Here is a 16,915-nt window from a genome sequence, read left to right as displayed (position 1 = left end):
TTAAAGTTGTTGTGCTTTATCAGTCTTTGATTTTGCATATTAAATAAATTAATTGCTTTCTTTTCTTCATTTACATTTTATAATAATATTTAGTATAATATTTCATTAACATAATTGTTCATATTTTCGTTAGTCAATAAGTTTTTGTTGGTTCCCTTTTAATTTTCAAAGATTTTTTTTTGTGTCAAGTTGTTCGTTTTAGACAGTACAACTTTAAGTTGATACGTTTGTTAATTCATTGTGTTCAATTGTTTTTTTTGTTTGGTTGTACTTTGTTTTTAATTAAGAAAGAAATACTTTAAGTTGTTCAGGTACATATTCTTTTGTTGTTGTTGCTGTTCTTGTAGATGTTTTTGTTTCTTTAAATATATATATAAATATTGCATTAAATTCCCTATTATTCACACAACAAATAACGTTGATATTTATACAAAAGTTTGTTTGTTTTTGTTTTCAATTTCTTTTTCTTTTCATTATATTTTGAGATCTTTTTAAAGATTGTTGTTGTTTAACAGAAAGTAAATGATAGAAAAATAGTTGTCATAGTTGTGATTTAATCAAAATGTAGATCTTTTCGATGTTATCTTTTACAAAATTGTGCTGTTAATAACTAAGACAATAAGGGTACTACTTTCGAAATCATTTAAAAGCCTTTTAAAATTGCAAAAAATCTGGGAAAAGTAACTTCTTAAAACTTTTGGCTTTTTAATGTAGACCCTTAATAATTTTCTTCATATCCTTTCCTTTTATCTTCCTTAAAGGGGATTTTGTTTCTATCTTATTTTTTCCTTCTTTGTATTTTTATCACAATAACTTTTAACACCTACATTGTGGTATCGTGTTGTTTATTTTTAATGTTTTTCTATATAAAAAAAAACTATGTAAAACAAATTTTTAATATGCGTTTCAAAATACATATTTGCTTTTTTTGCGTTTTATGTTAATTAATTTAAGTTATTCGCTATTTAGAGTAAAAAATAAGGTTTAAATTAAAAAAAAAATCACATTAAATAATTTTGGATTTTTGAGCTTAATTGTTCAGAATTTGTTTGAATATTATTTTGCGTTTTTTCTTTTAAGATAAATGGAACATAATTGTTAATACATTGATGTAATTTGTTTGTAATAAATTTAATAACAAAAATGTAGTAAATGTGAAATAAAACTGTTTCTGTTATAATTTAAAATTAACAGTCATATTAGATTTTTAATAATTTGTTCTACAATATACAAATTTTGATTTTGATGTTTTTCTTTATTATTACACCATTTTACAATATAAATTTTCGAAAAAGTTTAAAAATATTGCACGGATTACTTTTGGTCCTTAAAAATTAAATAGATCTTGTCAAGTAGTTTTAATAGTTTTGAAAAACAGAATTAATAAAATGTTTTTGACTAATAATTCTATAATTTTTGTTCTTTTTTTCTTTCAGCACCCGTTTTTTGATGCTAATTCTCAATATTCACTTGCTGATAACTATGGGAAAAGATCTAGAACTGGGATGATTCTAACTTTAAAGTTTCATAACTATTTGTATTCTTAAGTAGATCGTTTTGTGGTTACAAAGATCGTTCCTTGGAGCACGTAAAGATCGTGATGTGAAAGCTTTAGTGTTTTGGATGTTGTAGGACCAGTTCAACTAAGAAGCTCAAGCTGACTAATCATAACATTGATTCTACTGATTAGCTTCTCCTGTTACTGAGACCTTATGATTTGATATTTTATCAACGTGAGGCTAGAGGTTATACTCCAACATCAATGTAATGCAACTCGTATGAGTTCTGGGACTAATCTATGAAGACTTAATTCCTTTAACCTGCAGTCACTTTGAATTACATATTAGTTGCTTGCTTCCACATTAGTCAGGTAATAGGTTTGGATAAACTGAAAAGTTCTGAATTAACTATAAAATGGCGACATACTTAGTAGAATATTTGTAAGAATTCTCACACTTTTTGGAGATAGAAAGGCGCGTACAATGATCTCATGAATGACGAGAATATCCTGTTGGGATATAAGCCTCAATAGGATCAAGCAAAAATGTATTTAGCTTATATATATTTGGCCTTACCTATCTACACAACCAACCAGGATAAAATAGAGTCCGTTAAAAGTTTATGAGAAAAGTGAGGCCAGCTAAAAGGTTGGACATTATTCTGGTAAACATGATCAATTTCAGGCCGTGATCCATTGAATAAATACATCCTGCAGTGGTGACTGACCATTTTGGGCTACAAGTTAGCAGGCTTAACTTATCCAGTAATGATTTCTGCAGAAGCTGCCAAGAGGAGGAGAAAGAAGAGAGCATTACTCACTTTCTCTGCCATTGCCCCATCCTATCTGTTAGAAAGCAATTTTCTGCATGACTTAACGGATCTATCAGAGTTTGATATCCGATAGATAGATTCCTTCATTCGTGCAACAAACGATTAGGAGAACATTTATGAAAGTAAGGAAAGCTAAAAGGTTACATTATGCAGTGGTCACTGACCATTAGCCTTTTGGGATTACTTACACAGTAATGACTGTTGCATATGCTGCTAGAATTAAGAAGAAAGCATCACTGACTTCCTCTGCCATTTCCCCACCCTAACTGATTATAGATTGGACCTGCTAGATAACAATTTTCTGCACGACATAACGGACCTATCAGAGGTTGATATCCGAAAGCTAGATTTCTTCGTTCTTGCGATTAACTGGTTTGCATAGGAATCCAGAGTATTTACAGGTATCACAAAGGGATCAAAGTATTGAAACAAAGTATGTCCCTAGCATGAGGACATTTTATTTACAGGTATCACAAAGGGATTAAAGTATTGAAACCAAGTGTGTCCCTAGCATGAGGACAACCTGCTAAACTAACCTATCCGTACCATCCTCACTGAGGCCATAATCTAGTGGAGCTTATAGTCTAACTTTCAAGTAGAAGTTATAACCTATCTATACATGATGGAAAGGTATTGAGGGTAGATTCTGATTGGGTTTAACGGAAAACCTTCTGACAAAGCAAATATGTTTATTTCTGCTTGCAGAGAGAACAGGATTTCTTCACTACAATCCCTTTTTTGACGAATGGAAAGTTAATTAAAGAATATCCATCTCTATATATATAAACAAAAGATCCTTAAGGAAAATTCTTGAAATTGGTGAACCTTTACTATCAACCGTAGCTTTAATGATTCCAATATCTCCCAAGATAATAATAAAGATCAACATTATTTGAAAGAAGTCAAATTCCAGAGATCAGAGTATACTTAAAGAACTGAACAGTGACGAATTTGTCATCAGAATTATGTTTTCCAGATATCATGTGTAAAGTGTTTTCGAAGGATATCGCAGGATATTATCATTTTTAGCATGTAGGTGTCATCAATTTCTAAAAACTATCTTAGTTTTCTTTGGAAATAACCAAAAACTCATAACTATGTTCTAAAACGAGATAACCTTTCAAAGACCTTTCTTAAATAAGATAAAAAAAATGATAAAAAGTTCAAACTCGAAAATAATATTGTAAATGGTGAATAATAAAAATATTCTTGAAAATTGTCTTCAATTTTTTTCAATAATTTTTTTTTAATTAAATAACAATTAGTTGTTGAATTTTTTTTTTTGTTAGCTTTCTAAGATGTTTTAAACATTTGTTTATCAATTTTCTAAAATAATTGTTGCACATATTCTAACAACATTTGTTTTGTGTTCATTGTTGTTTTAGTTGTAAATTTAGTAGTAATTTGTTTATATTTTTGAGATGGCTTTCTTGTTTAATCACAGTTTGATGTTTTTGTTTGTTTCTTTTCTTTGTTAAACTAGTTGTTTGTTTAATACAATTTATTTATTTTGAGTTTTAAATACAAATTAAGGTTTGTTGTATTTGTTTGTTTTTGTTTTTTTTTATAGCAGGTTTCACAATTTCGCCGTTGTACGTGATAATTTGTGAAGTGCTTAAGTCTTTTAAGATGATTTTTGTTGTTGTTGTTTGTTTGTAATACGGTTGTAATTAGTTTGATGTCATTGTTTTAAAATTGTTTTCATTTAGACAATGCCTGGGAGCTTAATATTTAAGGGGGTTGTGTGTGTGTAAGGGTAGTGTGACTTATTTATCTAATATTTTTTAGTAAATTATTTTGTTTTTCTTTTTTTTAATATTAGCTTAAAACTATTATATTTTTGTTAATAAATTTTTGTTTAGTAATAAAAAAAATTATTAAGAAATAAAAAAAAAATCTTGTAGAACTTTATTGAGAAGTTTAGTGTGTTTGGAAAAGTTTTGATTGGGATTTTCTTGTTCTTATTTATTCTATTTGAGTTTCACTGATATAATATCCATATATCAGTTTTTTATTCAATTTGTTTCCATTTTATACTTAAATACTTTTTTTACAACAATTTTAAACATTTTGGAATGTTCTTTTATAGTTTTCTAAAATTGTTTTAAAAGTTTATTAATATTCCAGGAACTTGTTCTAAAAGCCTTTGGATCTAGAAAGAGTGTAGTCAGAGACACTTTAATATATCTAATGAATGAGGGGAAAAGTGTGTTACTTCCAAAACGCATTTATGATTCCTTAAAAATTCCTTGGAAGAATGTATTTTGGAATCACGATAATGTTCCACAGAACAGTATCCAGTTGTAGAACTAGTAAGTTTAGCACAAATTCTATTTAAACTTTTTTGGGATTTTTCAGCTGTTTCTATAGAGGTTTCTGGGATCTGTCTAGTTATTTCGAACTTCAGAAATCAGTTGCGAATAGTCATAGCCTCAACAAGTTTGAATCGATTTTAAAGACAATTGGAGAAGTACACGATCAGGTGAATAGTTTTCTCCATGAAATACATAAGTTCTTCACTGCGCGTAACCTGCAATTATCACCAGCGAACACGTCAACAACACTTTTTACCACCTGGACGAAAGAAGTAAACTTAAACCTAGGCATCGTGATCGATGGAGTCCAAATTCCGACCGTGCACCATACAAGAATCTTAGGGGTCTCATTTGATAGCCTCTTTACTTCCTCAGCTAACGCCACTGCAATCACGCACAAATTGCGAAGTAGAAACAAGGTCGTCAAAGCGCTAGCCGGCAGCACTTCGGGTATGGATAAAGAAATCTTGTTAGCTACATATAAAACAATTGGTCGGTCTGTGGTTAATTATGCTGGCCCAGTGTGGTCACCTTCGCTCAGTGATACCCATTAGAGAAACATTCAAAGCTGCCAAAATGCCGCCCTAAGGACTGTAACGGGCTGCTTACAAATTACCTCGGATCAGCACCTGCACATTCAAGGAACACAATGTCATGTTGACTAAACCATTCCTCCTGGGATGTCATCGGAGGAGTCATCCCAACTTTAACATCACACAGTTGAATGCTCCCCCTAGGCATGTCAGAAAGGATATTCGTATATACAAGGAAAACATATGCAGATATGTGCAGGATCCATTGGATCAGTCCTCGTATACGACAGCTTTGAACGAAATTCCTAGAGACGCCATAAATTCCGCGGTCGCAGGATACCGAATGAATGTCGTACTTGGAGGTCACCCACCGCCCATAGCAGACACGGAAGAAAACCTGCCGCGGAGAACAAGAGTAGTTTTGGCACACAACTATGATCAGGATGGAGCAACAGGCTCAATGCCTACTGGTCACGTATTGACCGTGCCGTTACCAACGAATGTCTTGCATGTGGTCAGGGTCCCCATGATACCCACCACACAATCAACTGCCCAGCCAACCCTACTTCACTCCGTCCAATAGATTTATGGACGCATCCAGTTGAAGTAACCCAATTTTTAGGCCTGGACATTGATGTAGAACACCCCAACTAGATTAATGTATGTATAGTTTTAGATATTACAACAACAACAACAGGGAGCGTCAATTTCGACTGTGCATCACTCAAACATTTTGGGGGTACCTTTGATAGTCTATATTATACTTCCTCAGCTCATGATACTGCAATCACGAGGTAAAAGCAAAGTTCTAAAAGCGCTAACCGGCAGCACTTTCAAACCACCTCAGAATTCCAACTACATGAGGAAACGAAGGTTCTCCCAGTCTAGGAACACACAGTGATGTTAAATAAACAGTTTGATGTAGGATGTCAACGGTTGTATGCTACCCAAATAGGGACGTCATCATTCCCACAACAATTGATTCTTCGAACCGGATACTTTCGGTTTATACAACTGTCGTTGAGTTGACAATCTTTGGCCGAGTATGATGTTAACGACAACAGGCGTGTTTCCGTCTGTTGAGAGTATGGCGACTAGGAACTTACTGAGACTCTATGAGTCATATTTAGTAAGACTTCAGAGGGTGGGTCACACTAAGATCTTGTACGAGGTCTGTCTAACATGGAGTGAAGGGATTACGGAATGTTTCTCTGATCATTTTGTTACGAAACTAGACTTCGGTGTTACACCCCAATAGAGTTTCCAAGTAGAGACACATGGATGGGATGTGAAGTTTTGTTTAAAGGGTGTGCAATCTTCATTGATAGATCCAAAATTGAATCCGGCACAGTTGCTGGAGTTTATTTAGTAGATTGCGATATAAAGGTGTCATATAGACTTCGGGATGAATGTAGTACTTTACAGGCAGAGATCTTAGCGATTCGTAAGCTATGGTACTGATAAAGACACACATTAGTCAGGCAGCACTTAAGGCCTTGTAATGTCATGTAGTTTATTCCAGATTAGTAAGTAGCTGCAGGGGTGCTATAGGTGTGATATCAGTGTGCTATCTGGGATGTATACTATTCGGTTGTGTTGGGTTCCAGAGCACTGTTATATCCAGGGTAATGAGATTGCACACGAACTGGCCAGACAATGGTCAGATCTCCAACTACTACAGGCTAATCTCCGATTAATTCAGAAACTCCTCTAACCAATCCTAGCACAGTAGGATGGCCTTATGGCCGAAGTTGAATGCCAAGACAAACAATATACTATTAGAATTCTAGTAGAAGTGATAACCGGACACTGTGCAATAGGAACCTTTTTGGGTCGGACCTCGTAGTATTCCCTTCCAATACTATCAATATTCTTTCTCTATTAGGAAAGGGTCTATCTTCTTTCTGTTTATTTTTTGTTCCTTTAAAGGGAATCACAATGGATCGATACTCTTGGGTCTCCGGGTGGATGTATACCTTTTTGGTATACAACTCTTTTAAACTAAACTAGTTCTATTATGGCTCTTTTGTATTAAATATTAAAGAACCCTTCTAAGTAAAGGCTTCTTTTGAAGGAAATGGAGTTGTTAAAGAACTAGTAAAGACCTTGCAAAGGAACGATTATTGGTTCCTCAAACAATGAAGGGTTACTAATAACACTTTCTACAGCGTTTTCATACTTTATATAACTATGGATATTTTAGCATAATGTTTCTAAGTAAAATTTACTACAATACAAATATGATGATCTCAAATATTAACTTTTCCAAACCACAAAACAATCCTTAAAAGTTTATATTTAAAAATAAATTTAATATGTTTAAATTAAATCAAAATTTTTGCTCTAAATGTTTTAATAAAATTTGGCATATTTTTGTTTTTGTTTTTCTTATTTAAAAATTTCTCTTTTGTTTTAGTTGTTTTCAGTTCAGTATTGTAATTTGCTTTTGTCGCTAATGGCCATCAATGAAAGTAAATTTCAAACTAAAGTTTTTTTTATATTTAAATTAAAAGTTATATAATAATTTCTTAAAATTGTTTTAAGATTTGTTTTTGCTGTTTGTATAAAGGACATTTAAAAAAGATATCATATAGTTATAACCCATATAAAAAAATTATAATAAAAAATAAACGTAAAATTATATAAAATAAAAAAAAAATTAATTTTCATCTATAGATTAATTATATCACTGTCATGCAGAAATTTCTTATTAAAAAAAATACATACATTTAAACATACATATTTACCCAACATCATTGTAATGTAGTATAATGACGGCTGCTGCAAATCCCGCTGCTTAATTTAATATGATGAATTAAATGATGATGATGACAAAAAATCGTTGGTTGTTGTTGTTGATTTGATTTACTTGGCATGACTTTTAGTTTATTTAGTTTGTGTGTTTTGTTGTTTAAGTTTGAAGTGATGTTTTTTTTTTGCTTTTTTAAGGGGATTTTCACTTAATAATTAAAAAATATTGCAAAGTTAATTTAATGTTAGTTGCTGTAGTTGTTGTTGTTTTTTGCTTTTGTGTGTGTGTGTGTACTGCGCTTAATCAAAAAAAGTTTGATTTAACAAATTTTCCTTAAAAAGTGTAAAATTTGTTTATGGATTTTGAGTTTTTTTATATTTGTTTCCAGTTTTAATTGGAAATATCACGTCGTATGAGATCGAAGACATATTCATCACGTACATCATCTGCTACGGGCATATAGCCGAGTGCTGGATGCATATTATTGAGATTTGAAGGTTCCCATTTTTGGCCCAACAAAGTATTGATTTCCTATAAATATGATTAATTATGATTATGATAAATATGATTAATTCATTTATCTGTTAAAGTACTCACTTCTATAAAGGAATCGATGTTGGCTTCAGTGGGAGCATTATCAATCATTGATACCTCTAAATGTTTTAAGGTACGGCCACGTAAACGAGAAATGCCAACAATGTTATGGGGATCCAAAACATAACCGTGTATGACAATTTCTTCTAAATTCTTGCAACGCCAAGACATCATTATAAAGGGATCTTGTCCGGAGCGTAAAAATAAGTCCATAATATTTTTATCGGAATGTTTGCAGGCCTGAATGTAGTCGTAATAATGCAAGAAATTAATAATAATTTTGGAATGAAAAAAATTTTGGTTGAATTTACATTTTATATTTTTAATGAAATTTTTTAGTTAAAAATTTGATAATTTTTTTTTGTGGAAAAATTTTGTGAAATTTTTGTCACATTTTTTTAGTGAAAAAAATTTGGAAAAATTTGGCGAAATTTTTTTGTGAAAAAATTTGGTGAAATTTTTTTAGTAAAAAATTTGGTGAATTTTTTTTAGTAAAAAATTTGGTGAAAGTTTTTGGTGTAAAATTTGGTGAAAGTTTTTAGTGTAAAATTTGGTGAAAATTTGTATGTAAAAATTTTGTGAAATTTTTTTGTGAAATTTTTTAGTGAAATAATTTATGGCAATTTTGTAGTCAAGAAAATTAGGCGAAATATTTTTTATTGTAAAAATTTGAATTTTTTTTTTTAAAATATGGTAAAATTTTGGAAAAATTTCGTGAAATTATTTTAGTAAAAAAATTTGGTGAAATTTTTAGTGAATAAATTTGGTAAACTTTTTTAGTAAAAAAAGTGGTAAATTTTTAGTAAAAAAATTTGATAAAATTTTTTAGTGAAAAAATTTGGTGAAATTTTTTAGTGAAAAAATTTTATAAAAATTTTTAGTGAAAAAATTTGATAAAAATTTTTAGTAAAAAAATATGGTGAAATTTTTTGTGAAAAAAATTGGTGAAATTTTTTAGTGAAAAAATTTTTTGTGAAAAAATTTTAGTGAAAAAATTTTTTGATGAATAAATTCGGTGAAATTTTGTAGTGAAAAAATTTGGTGAAATTTTTAGTGAAAAAATTTGGTGAAATTTTTAGTGAAAAAATTTGGTGAAATTTTTAGTGAAAAAATTTAATAATCCTAAAAATGGTGAATTTTGAATGAAAATATATAGTGAATTTTTAACGTAAAATAATATTATAGAAAACAATTTTGAATTTTTTAGTGAAAAATTTTGTGGAATTTAAATAATTTTTTTGAATACAAACAATTTAGTGAATTGAAATTGGTGAAAGTTAAAAAAACTAATTTCAATATGAAATTTTCATAAATTAGTGAAATTGTTCGTGAAAAAATTTGGTGAAATATTTTTTGTAACAAAATTTAGTTAAAATTGCAAAGTGAATATTATAGAAAACATATTAGTGGAGTAACTTTCTTAAATCGTAGTGAAAACTTTGGTGAAATGATTCCAAAAATATGGCGAAATTTGTTTGTAAAAAATTTGCTAAATGTAAAGGGTGAAATTGTTTTTCACTAAAACAATTTCTATAATTATTTTCATTAGTTATTGAATATTTTGAGAAAGAAATATCTGAAAAATGTTCTAAATTTTTAGTGAAAAATTTGGTGAAATATTGAGTGAAACTTTTTTGGTGAATTTTTATTTTAGTGAAAAATGTTGAACTAAAACTTATAACTTACGGAATCAATCCATTGTATACTTTTCAAAGTGCGGCTATTATTTAAAGAAATCCATTCCAATGCATCAACATTCATCTGAAAATAAAAACATATTCAAATTAAAGAGACTCCATCAACTTTATATTTTCAACTCTAAAACTCACATAATCACAGAATAATACACGCAAATGTGTTATGGGCATATTTTGTCTTAAGATACGCATTTGCAAGACTTCAACAGCTTCGAAGGCATAAATCAGCGTTACAATCAAATCGATATTATTAAAATTTGCTGAAAATTCCGACCATGCTCTCTCCGATATACCAGGATGATGACGATCCAAACCGTGAACACATATTAAAAATTTCTTCAGCGGTAAAACTTTTAATGTATGCAACAGTTCTTCGTTGAGCGTATCGTAATCGAGCGAAAGTACTTGTAGCGATGAACATTTTTGCAATAGTGTATTCTCCATGGCGAACATGGGATAATGACTAGGATCGTATTTGATGGAGGCCAATGTTAGTTCGTTTAATTCTTGAGGCCGGCTCAAAGATTTTAGGAAATCTAAACCATAATAAGTTAAAGCTTCAATTGCACCTAAGTCCAATATTTTACAGGCGGTTTTCTTGCGATTTAAAAATATTTTTAATGGTTCAACAAAGAGTCTGAAAGTTGATGATTAAGATATATTTAATTATATATATTCTTTAACAAATATTATTACTTACTGTTCAATATCGACTAGACTCTCTTCACTTATATCACCGGGTGGTGTTAGACCCACATTGTTTGTTTGAAAACGTAAACCTTGTAAACTATCACATCGTGCAACTCTGTAGAGAATATAAATTTGTTTTAAAAAATATATTTTTTTTAAATTGTATTATTAATTATTAAAACTTACTTGTATAAGATGCGTCGTATTTTTTCAATATGGAAAACATTTATGAAATCGAAAATAATAATTAGCTCGTTCGTCAGATTGTATAAAGTATGGCGAAAGAATTTGCACTGACGATCGTTGTCAATATGTAGTTTAAATTTAGAATTAAGGAAAAATCTGTAAAAATATGAAAAAGTAGGATTATTTAAGCTTCCAATCAAATATAAGAAAAGTATAAAAAGAGATTTAAATTAAAATGAATTAAAATTTAAAACAATTTCAAGCTTCTGTAATAAAATCTTTGGTAATGACAAAACTTAAAAAAGAAATTCTCATATCCAACCGAAATTTATCTATGTACATCTGTCAATGCTTGATATTGACTTATACCCCAATTAAATGGCAGGATACAAGGGTAATAGTTATACCCAAACCAGGAAAATCAAGCTATCGACCTTAAAACCTTGGAACGGATAGTCGATAGTATGGTTAAAAGTTGTATACCAGACAAAGACCAAAGTAAAGCGACGTTCGCTGGAATCCGAGTTAAACGAAGTTGTCCCCTATATCGGTAAATTCCTCGATAGCAAACTGCAGGATACAAGGGTAATAGTTAAACCCAAACCAGGAAAATCAAGCTATCGACCTTAAAACCTTGGAACGGATAGTCGATAGTATGGTTAAAAGTTGTATACCAGACAAAGACCAAAGTAAAGCGACGTTCGCTGGAATCCGAGTTAAACGAAGTTGTCCCCTATATCGGTAAATTCCCTGGCGGTATACATTGACATCGAAGACGCCTTCATTAACGTGCACACTGATACTCTTATCTAATCCTTAAACCAGTTTTATGTTGACCGGGTGTTCCGTAACTGGATCAACTACATGCTAGGGAACAGATGGTTAAGCTGCGAGATGTACGATATAACTATGAAGAAAAGGGTATTTCGCGGTACACTACAGGGTGGCATTTTGTCACCTTTACTCCGAGATACCACAATTAATAGCCTCCTACGAACCCTAACCGAGAAAGGATTTAGACCTGTCTGCTATGCCGACTATGTCGTATTACTTCAAAGAAGAAAGGATCCAAATTACTTGTGTAGAAGAGCTGAATACGGCCATGAGTTGGCCTCAACTGAGAAGCCTCAATGATAACCCGGCGAAGACTAAAATCTGTCTTTTCACAAGAAAGACAAAAATTTCCAAGTATAACGAACCCTGTTTCCTGGGCAAGAAGATACCGGTGATAGAGTTTTAAGTACTAAGGTGTAATGCTTGACCGGAAATTAAAATGGATAGGATCAACAAGACACATCGGCGCTATGTTGGAGAACCATAGGCATGAAATGCGGTCTTAATCCTACTATGACACAGGATTTATTAAAGAGTAATTAGACCAATTCTAGCTTATGCTTTAATAATCTGGTGGACTTCATTGGACAAAAAGTGTGCGTACATGCTGCATGGGTAGAAGTGGTGCTATTAGTACTACGTCAACCAAGGCTCTAGAAACGTTGCTAGATATTTCACCCACCGAACGTCTCATAACTTTAGGCGAACTGGCCAAGAGTGACTATAGAACACGTCATCAATGTATACTTAACACATTGGAAGGCTACACATAATCATCGGACATGTCCGATCGCATACCAGACACAGAACATTTCGGAAACTTTGAAACGCTGATCCCAGTTTGAATGCCTTGGTCAAGCGGAACATAAGAGTGAATAAACGTAGGAATCCGTTGCTACACGGATGGCTCTCAATGGAAGGACAAAGTTGGCCGGCTTGGGATTCTATCAGAAGGCAATTAGCATGATATTTGATGATAATGTTAAATTTTAAAGAGATTCTTGTAAACGATTCATAATTTCATTTTAATCCAAGAAAACATTCCATTCCTTTAAAAAAATCTCTTGAATTCGCATAAAATGGGTTAACAAATGACGTATAGCAAAATACATTAAATTATTTTAATTGACGAACATTTGAAATAAAAAGAAATTATAACAAAAACAAATTTGGCCTTGAATAAAATAAACAAACAAATAAAGAAAAAAACCTCCTATATACATATATAGTACATGATATACAATATAAACCACCATAAATATTTGGCATAAACAACATCATCATTAGTCCAACAGACAAAGTGCAGTCAGTGTATGAAACGTGAATAGGAAACCACTGAAAAAAAAGCCATAAACTAGTTAGTAGATGATGATTTCTCAATCAGCTGTTCTAGAAGTAAAAAACCTAAACTAATCTTTTTAAACCACAATATTTATGTCTTTTGTTTTAAAGGCAGCTTTTGAGACAATGGTTAAAATGTTGGCATAAAAACAATAAATTAAAAACATTTAAATATCTAAAACAAGAAAAAAAGTAATGCGCATATTAATATTGCTATTAAGATAATTTCATTCAACTTTTTTAAAAATCTTAAATTGAATTTATAAAAGCTAACGTTTTGCGTTATAAAATATTTAAATTAAAAAAAAAAAAATATATAAATTTTCTAATTATACTTATATTAACTCAATTAATTGAGTTAGTCTAATTGAAAACATTTTCTTATTTAAATTATACAATATTAATTGACCATATGTGCACACTTTCACTTATTTGCTTTTGTATGTGCATGTAGTGTAAGTACCCCCTGTACCATGATGCATGCCTCATTGTTTTTCCTTCTATTTTTTGCTGTTTTTGTTTTAAAACAGCAACATTGTTTTTATGATTATATTTAGCATCCACCTCTTAACGATATCATCATCATTGAGTTTATCTTTATCAGCATATATTTTTTTATAAATACATACTGAGTACTAGAATAAATAAACTTGCTGATGGAAAACAATGTTCATTAGGGTGGTAACGGAAATTTACTAAAAGAAATCGCATTTAAGCAGACCAATTATTATCAGAACTTTAAAAGAAGAGACACGGTGTCAAAGAACATGAAACTCAAAATAATTTATTGACTCTTGGTGCTATTCGTTAATGAGATATAGTTGATTTATGTATAATCAAAACATAGGATGGATTATATTAGGGTTAAACTTAGGTTATTTTTGTCGTAGCAGTTAAGTTTATACATTTATGCAGAATCCAGGCCAAAATATGGTGCTACTTCAACTGCTTTAACCATTAGATTGACAGGATCACGAGATGGATCATCTGCGGGAGATTATAACATCAAAAAAGCCTCAAACTAACTTAAATCCATAAAGTTGACAGTAGAATTTCTTAAAAATTCATTTAAATTGATCAGCATATCATAGATCATATATCATAGATCTGCTATCATAGAAAGACATTAATTCGGATGGGATACTGTTACGTTGCTTAAGGGAATCTTGTCGATTCTCTTTGAATAAGAAAATTCCGAAAAAGATTTCAGATTATAAACTTTGGCGGACTATATCTTGAACATAGTCTGTACTAAATCCTGATGCCTATAGTCTGGACTATAGCTTGATCAATATATAATCTACACTATAGCTTGATGAATAAAGTATATATAATAGCTTGATAACTATAATTTGATATAGTCTGGATTATAGCTAGATGAATATAGACTGTATGTATGCTCAATGTCTATAGTCTGGACTATAGCTTGATAACAATACTTAGGACTATAGCTTGATGACTATAGTTTGATATAATCTGGATTATAGCTAGATGAATATAGTCTGTATGTATGCTTAATGTCTATAGTCTGGACTATAGCTTGATAAATAGGGTCTGTACTATAGCTTGATATAGTCTGGACTATAGCCTGATGAATATATCCTTTTCTATAGCTGGATGACTACAGTCTTGATAATAGCTTAATAACTAAAGTCTAATCTTTAGATAGACAATAGTTTGGCCTACAAATAAACTGAAATATAGTCTGAGTGTAGATACCAATGTGCGAATATAATATAAAACTATTTAATTTAAAATAATCAATAATAAACTTACCTCTTTTGAAATAAAACGCTGCGCCAATGTCTGCACGTTTGACTGGCATTAAGGCGATCATGAGGTTCTAAATATTCGTAAATCTGGCCCAATACCAATGATGGTAACTCTCCCCATCTTGTCAATGTACAATTCATATCCACTCTAGGCAAACAGGTTAACAAACGTAAAAAAATATATGTAAAACAGTAGATGGGATAGAAAGGAAGCAGTAAATTCCAACAAGGAAGGATTCCAGGGAAATTTGTTTGCTTCAGACAACAATCAACCAACCAACCAAACCACTTAGTGGTAATGGAGTGTTTAAGTGTAACTTTTGCCCTCTGCACAAATTCCGTTTTTTTTTTCACTTTCTGCTATAAATTGCTTAAAATTTTCTCGTTTTTTATACGTTTTAGTTAGAAAATGACGTTGTTAAATATATTAATTATATTTATATATAAATAATTAATCAGCAGCTGCACTTATATTGGCAAAGTTAAACTGTTTTCTTTTGCTTTAATACGCTTCCTTGTATGTTGCAGGCAGGTTTAATCTATTGTGTTTCAAAATAGAATTAAAAAATGGAGTCCCATGTAATATTAATGTTCCAATACGCAATTGTCATGTAATATAGTTGTTGGTGTAGTAACAAGTCAGCAAGTTATGAAAATAAAGACAAAATAACAACAAATCGACAAGCAGGCAGCAGCAAAAACGTTGACAGTTTTTCCAACAAATGTTTAACGTCACAGTTAAAGTTGTTGTTGTTTTATTTTGTTTGTTTTTATATTATTTTTGTAGTAGTATTGGTGTGCAAAAATTGAAACAGCAGCAACAATATGAAAAAAAAATTAAATATGTCCAACAGCCCCACCAACAATAAATAATGAGACAATACGTTGTAGTTGTTGTTTTTGTAATGTATGCAAATTTTCGTTGTTTTTTCGTAGTTAAAGAACACAAAGAAATGAAATTTGTCAAAATTTTTCATAAAAAAATCAATTATTTTAAAATTACAAAATAAAATCACTAAAAATTTTGTTAGTATCTCTCAAACACAGAAAAAACTAATAGAAAAATTTGTATTTCTTGTTGTAATTTTCCTTTTTTTTTCATCCATATACTTTTGCTCACCTTTCATTTCAGTTTTATTTGTTTAAATATTTTGTCAACAAAATATTTGATTTATTTTCTTATATTTCTATATTTTCATTATTTTAGAATTCTTTTGCTAGTTAAAAAATATATAATTAATTGCAATTATTTACTGTTAAATTACCGAATTGAAAGAAAAATGTCTTCTTCCAATTTTGTTCGTTTTTCTTCTTCACTTGTCTTTTGTATACACTGCACAATATTTTCTTGCTTTTTGTTTTAACAACTAGGTGAGCAACAAAAACAACTGAATTATTTATCCATATGTTTAGGAATGCCATATTAGGGGATTTTACATAAATTTGGGAAAACACAATTGTAATTTATGGATGACGTTTTTTTTATTATTTAACTGTTTTTAACATTCAAGCTTAGGAGTCATACTACATTATAGAATAACATACTACATGTTTAGTACAACATTATTTCACATCTATTAATGTACAAAAGTTTCTTAAAAAGTGTAATTCAGTAATTATTTTTAATTTTTGGGGGAAAAATATCTGGCATCCTACCTATCATATGTCGCTGTTCATTATAACTGGGTGTTACGTATTTATGTATATAAAAAATTATAGTACGTGAACTAACCTGTTGTCATCATTGGAATTTCGAAAATAACACAAAGATGCCACTCTAATTATTTGCGAAAAACTGTAACGTTTTCTTAATTTCAAATTTCTATAAAAAACACATTCTACAACTATGTATTAAACATTTTACTCAAGG

The 16,915-nt window shown here is 30.5% G+C and overlaps 1 protein-coding gene across 1 annotated transcript; it reads right to left on the bottom strand.

Annotated features, from left to right (window-relative positions):
• Positions 1–7,906: 7,906 nt before the first annotated feature.
• Positions 7,907–16,425, bottom strand: LOC119607725 (F-box only protein 33). The gene is made up of 8 exons (XM_037961808.1): positions 16,166–16,425; positions 15,050–15,584; positions 11,099–11,254; positions 10,923–11,027; positions 10,355–10,859; positions 10,212–10,286; positions 8,529–8,765; positions 7,907–8,462 (listed from the first exon to the last, which is right to left on the bottom strand). Exons 2-8 carry the CDS (start codon positions 15,184–15,186, stop codon positions 8,322–8,324), a joined length of 1,356 nt encoding a protein of 451 aa, XP_037817736.1. The 5' UTR covers positions 15,187–15,584; positions 16,166–16,425; the 3' UTR covers positions 7,907–8,321.
• Positions 16,426–16,915: the final 490 nt, after the last annotated feature.

The sequence above is a fragment of the Lucilia sericata genome, unplaced genomic scaffold, assembly GCF_015586225.1.
Source record: "Lucilia sericata isolate MDLA Ls3-8-SP2 unplaced genomic scaffold, ASM1558622v1 Contig000738F_arrow, whole genome shotgun sequence".
NCBI classification, from domain to species: domain Eukaryota; kingdom Metazoa; phylum Arthropoda; class Insecta; order Diptera; family Calliphoridae; genus Lucilia; species Lucilia sericata.
The sequence above is the reverse complement of the archived record's forward strand: the minus strand, read 5'-3'. Positions and strand labels throughout refer to the sequence as shown.

What these genes read in the sequence shown, in the direction of transcription:
- LOC119607725 (XM_037961808.1), bottom strand. Translation starts at nt 15,186, where the DNA reads ATGAATTGTACATTGACAAGATGGGGAGAGTTACCATCATTGGTATTG. An exon ending in AGCGTTTTATTTCAAAAGAG is followed by an intron (nt 11,255 to 15,049) that starts GTAAGTTTATTA and finishes ATATTTTTACAG; the next exon opens with ATTTTTCCTTAATTCTAAAT. An exon ending in ACATCGATTCCTTTATAGAA is followed by an intron (nt 8,463 to 8,528) that starts GTGAGTACTTTA and finishes TCATATTTATAG; the next exon opens with GAAATCAATACTTTGTTGGG.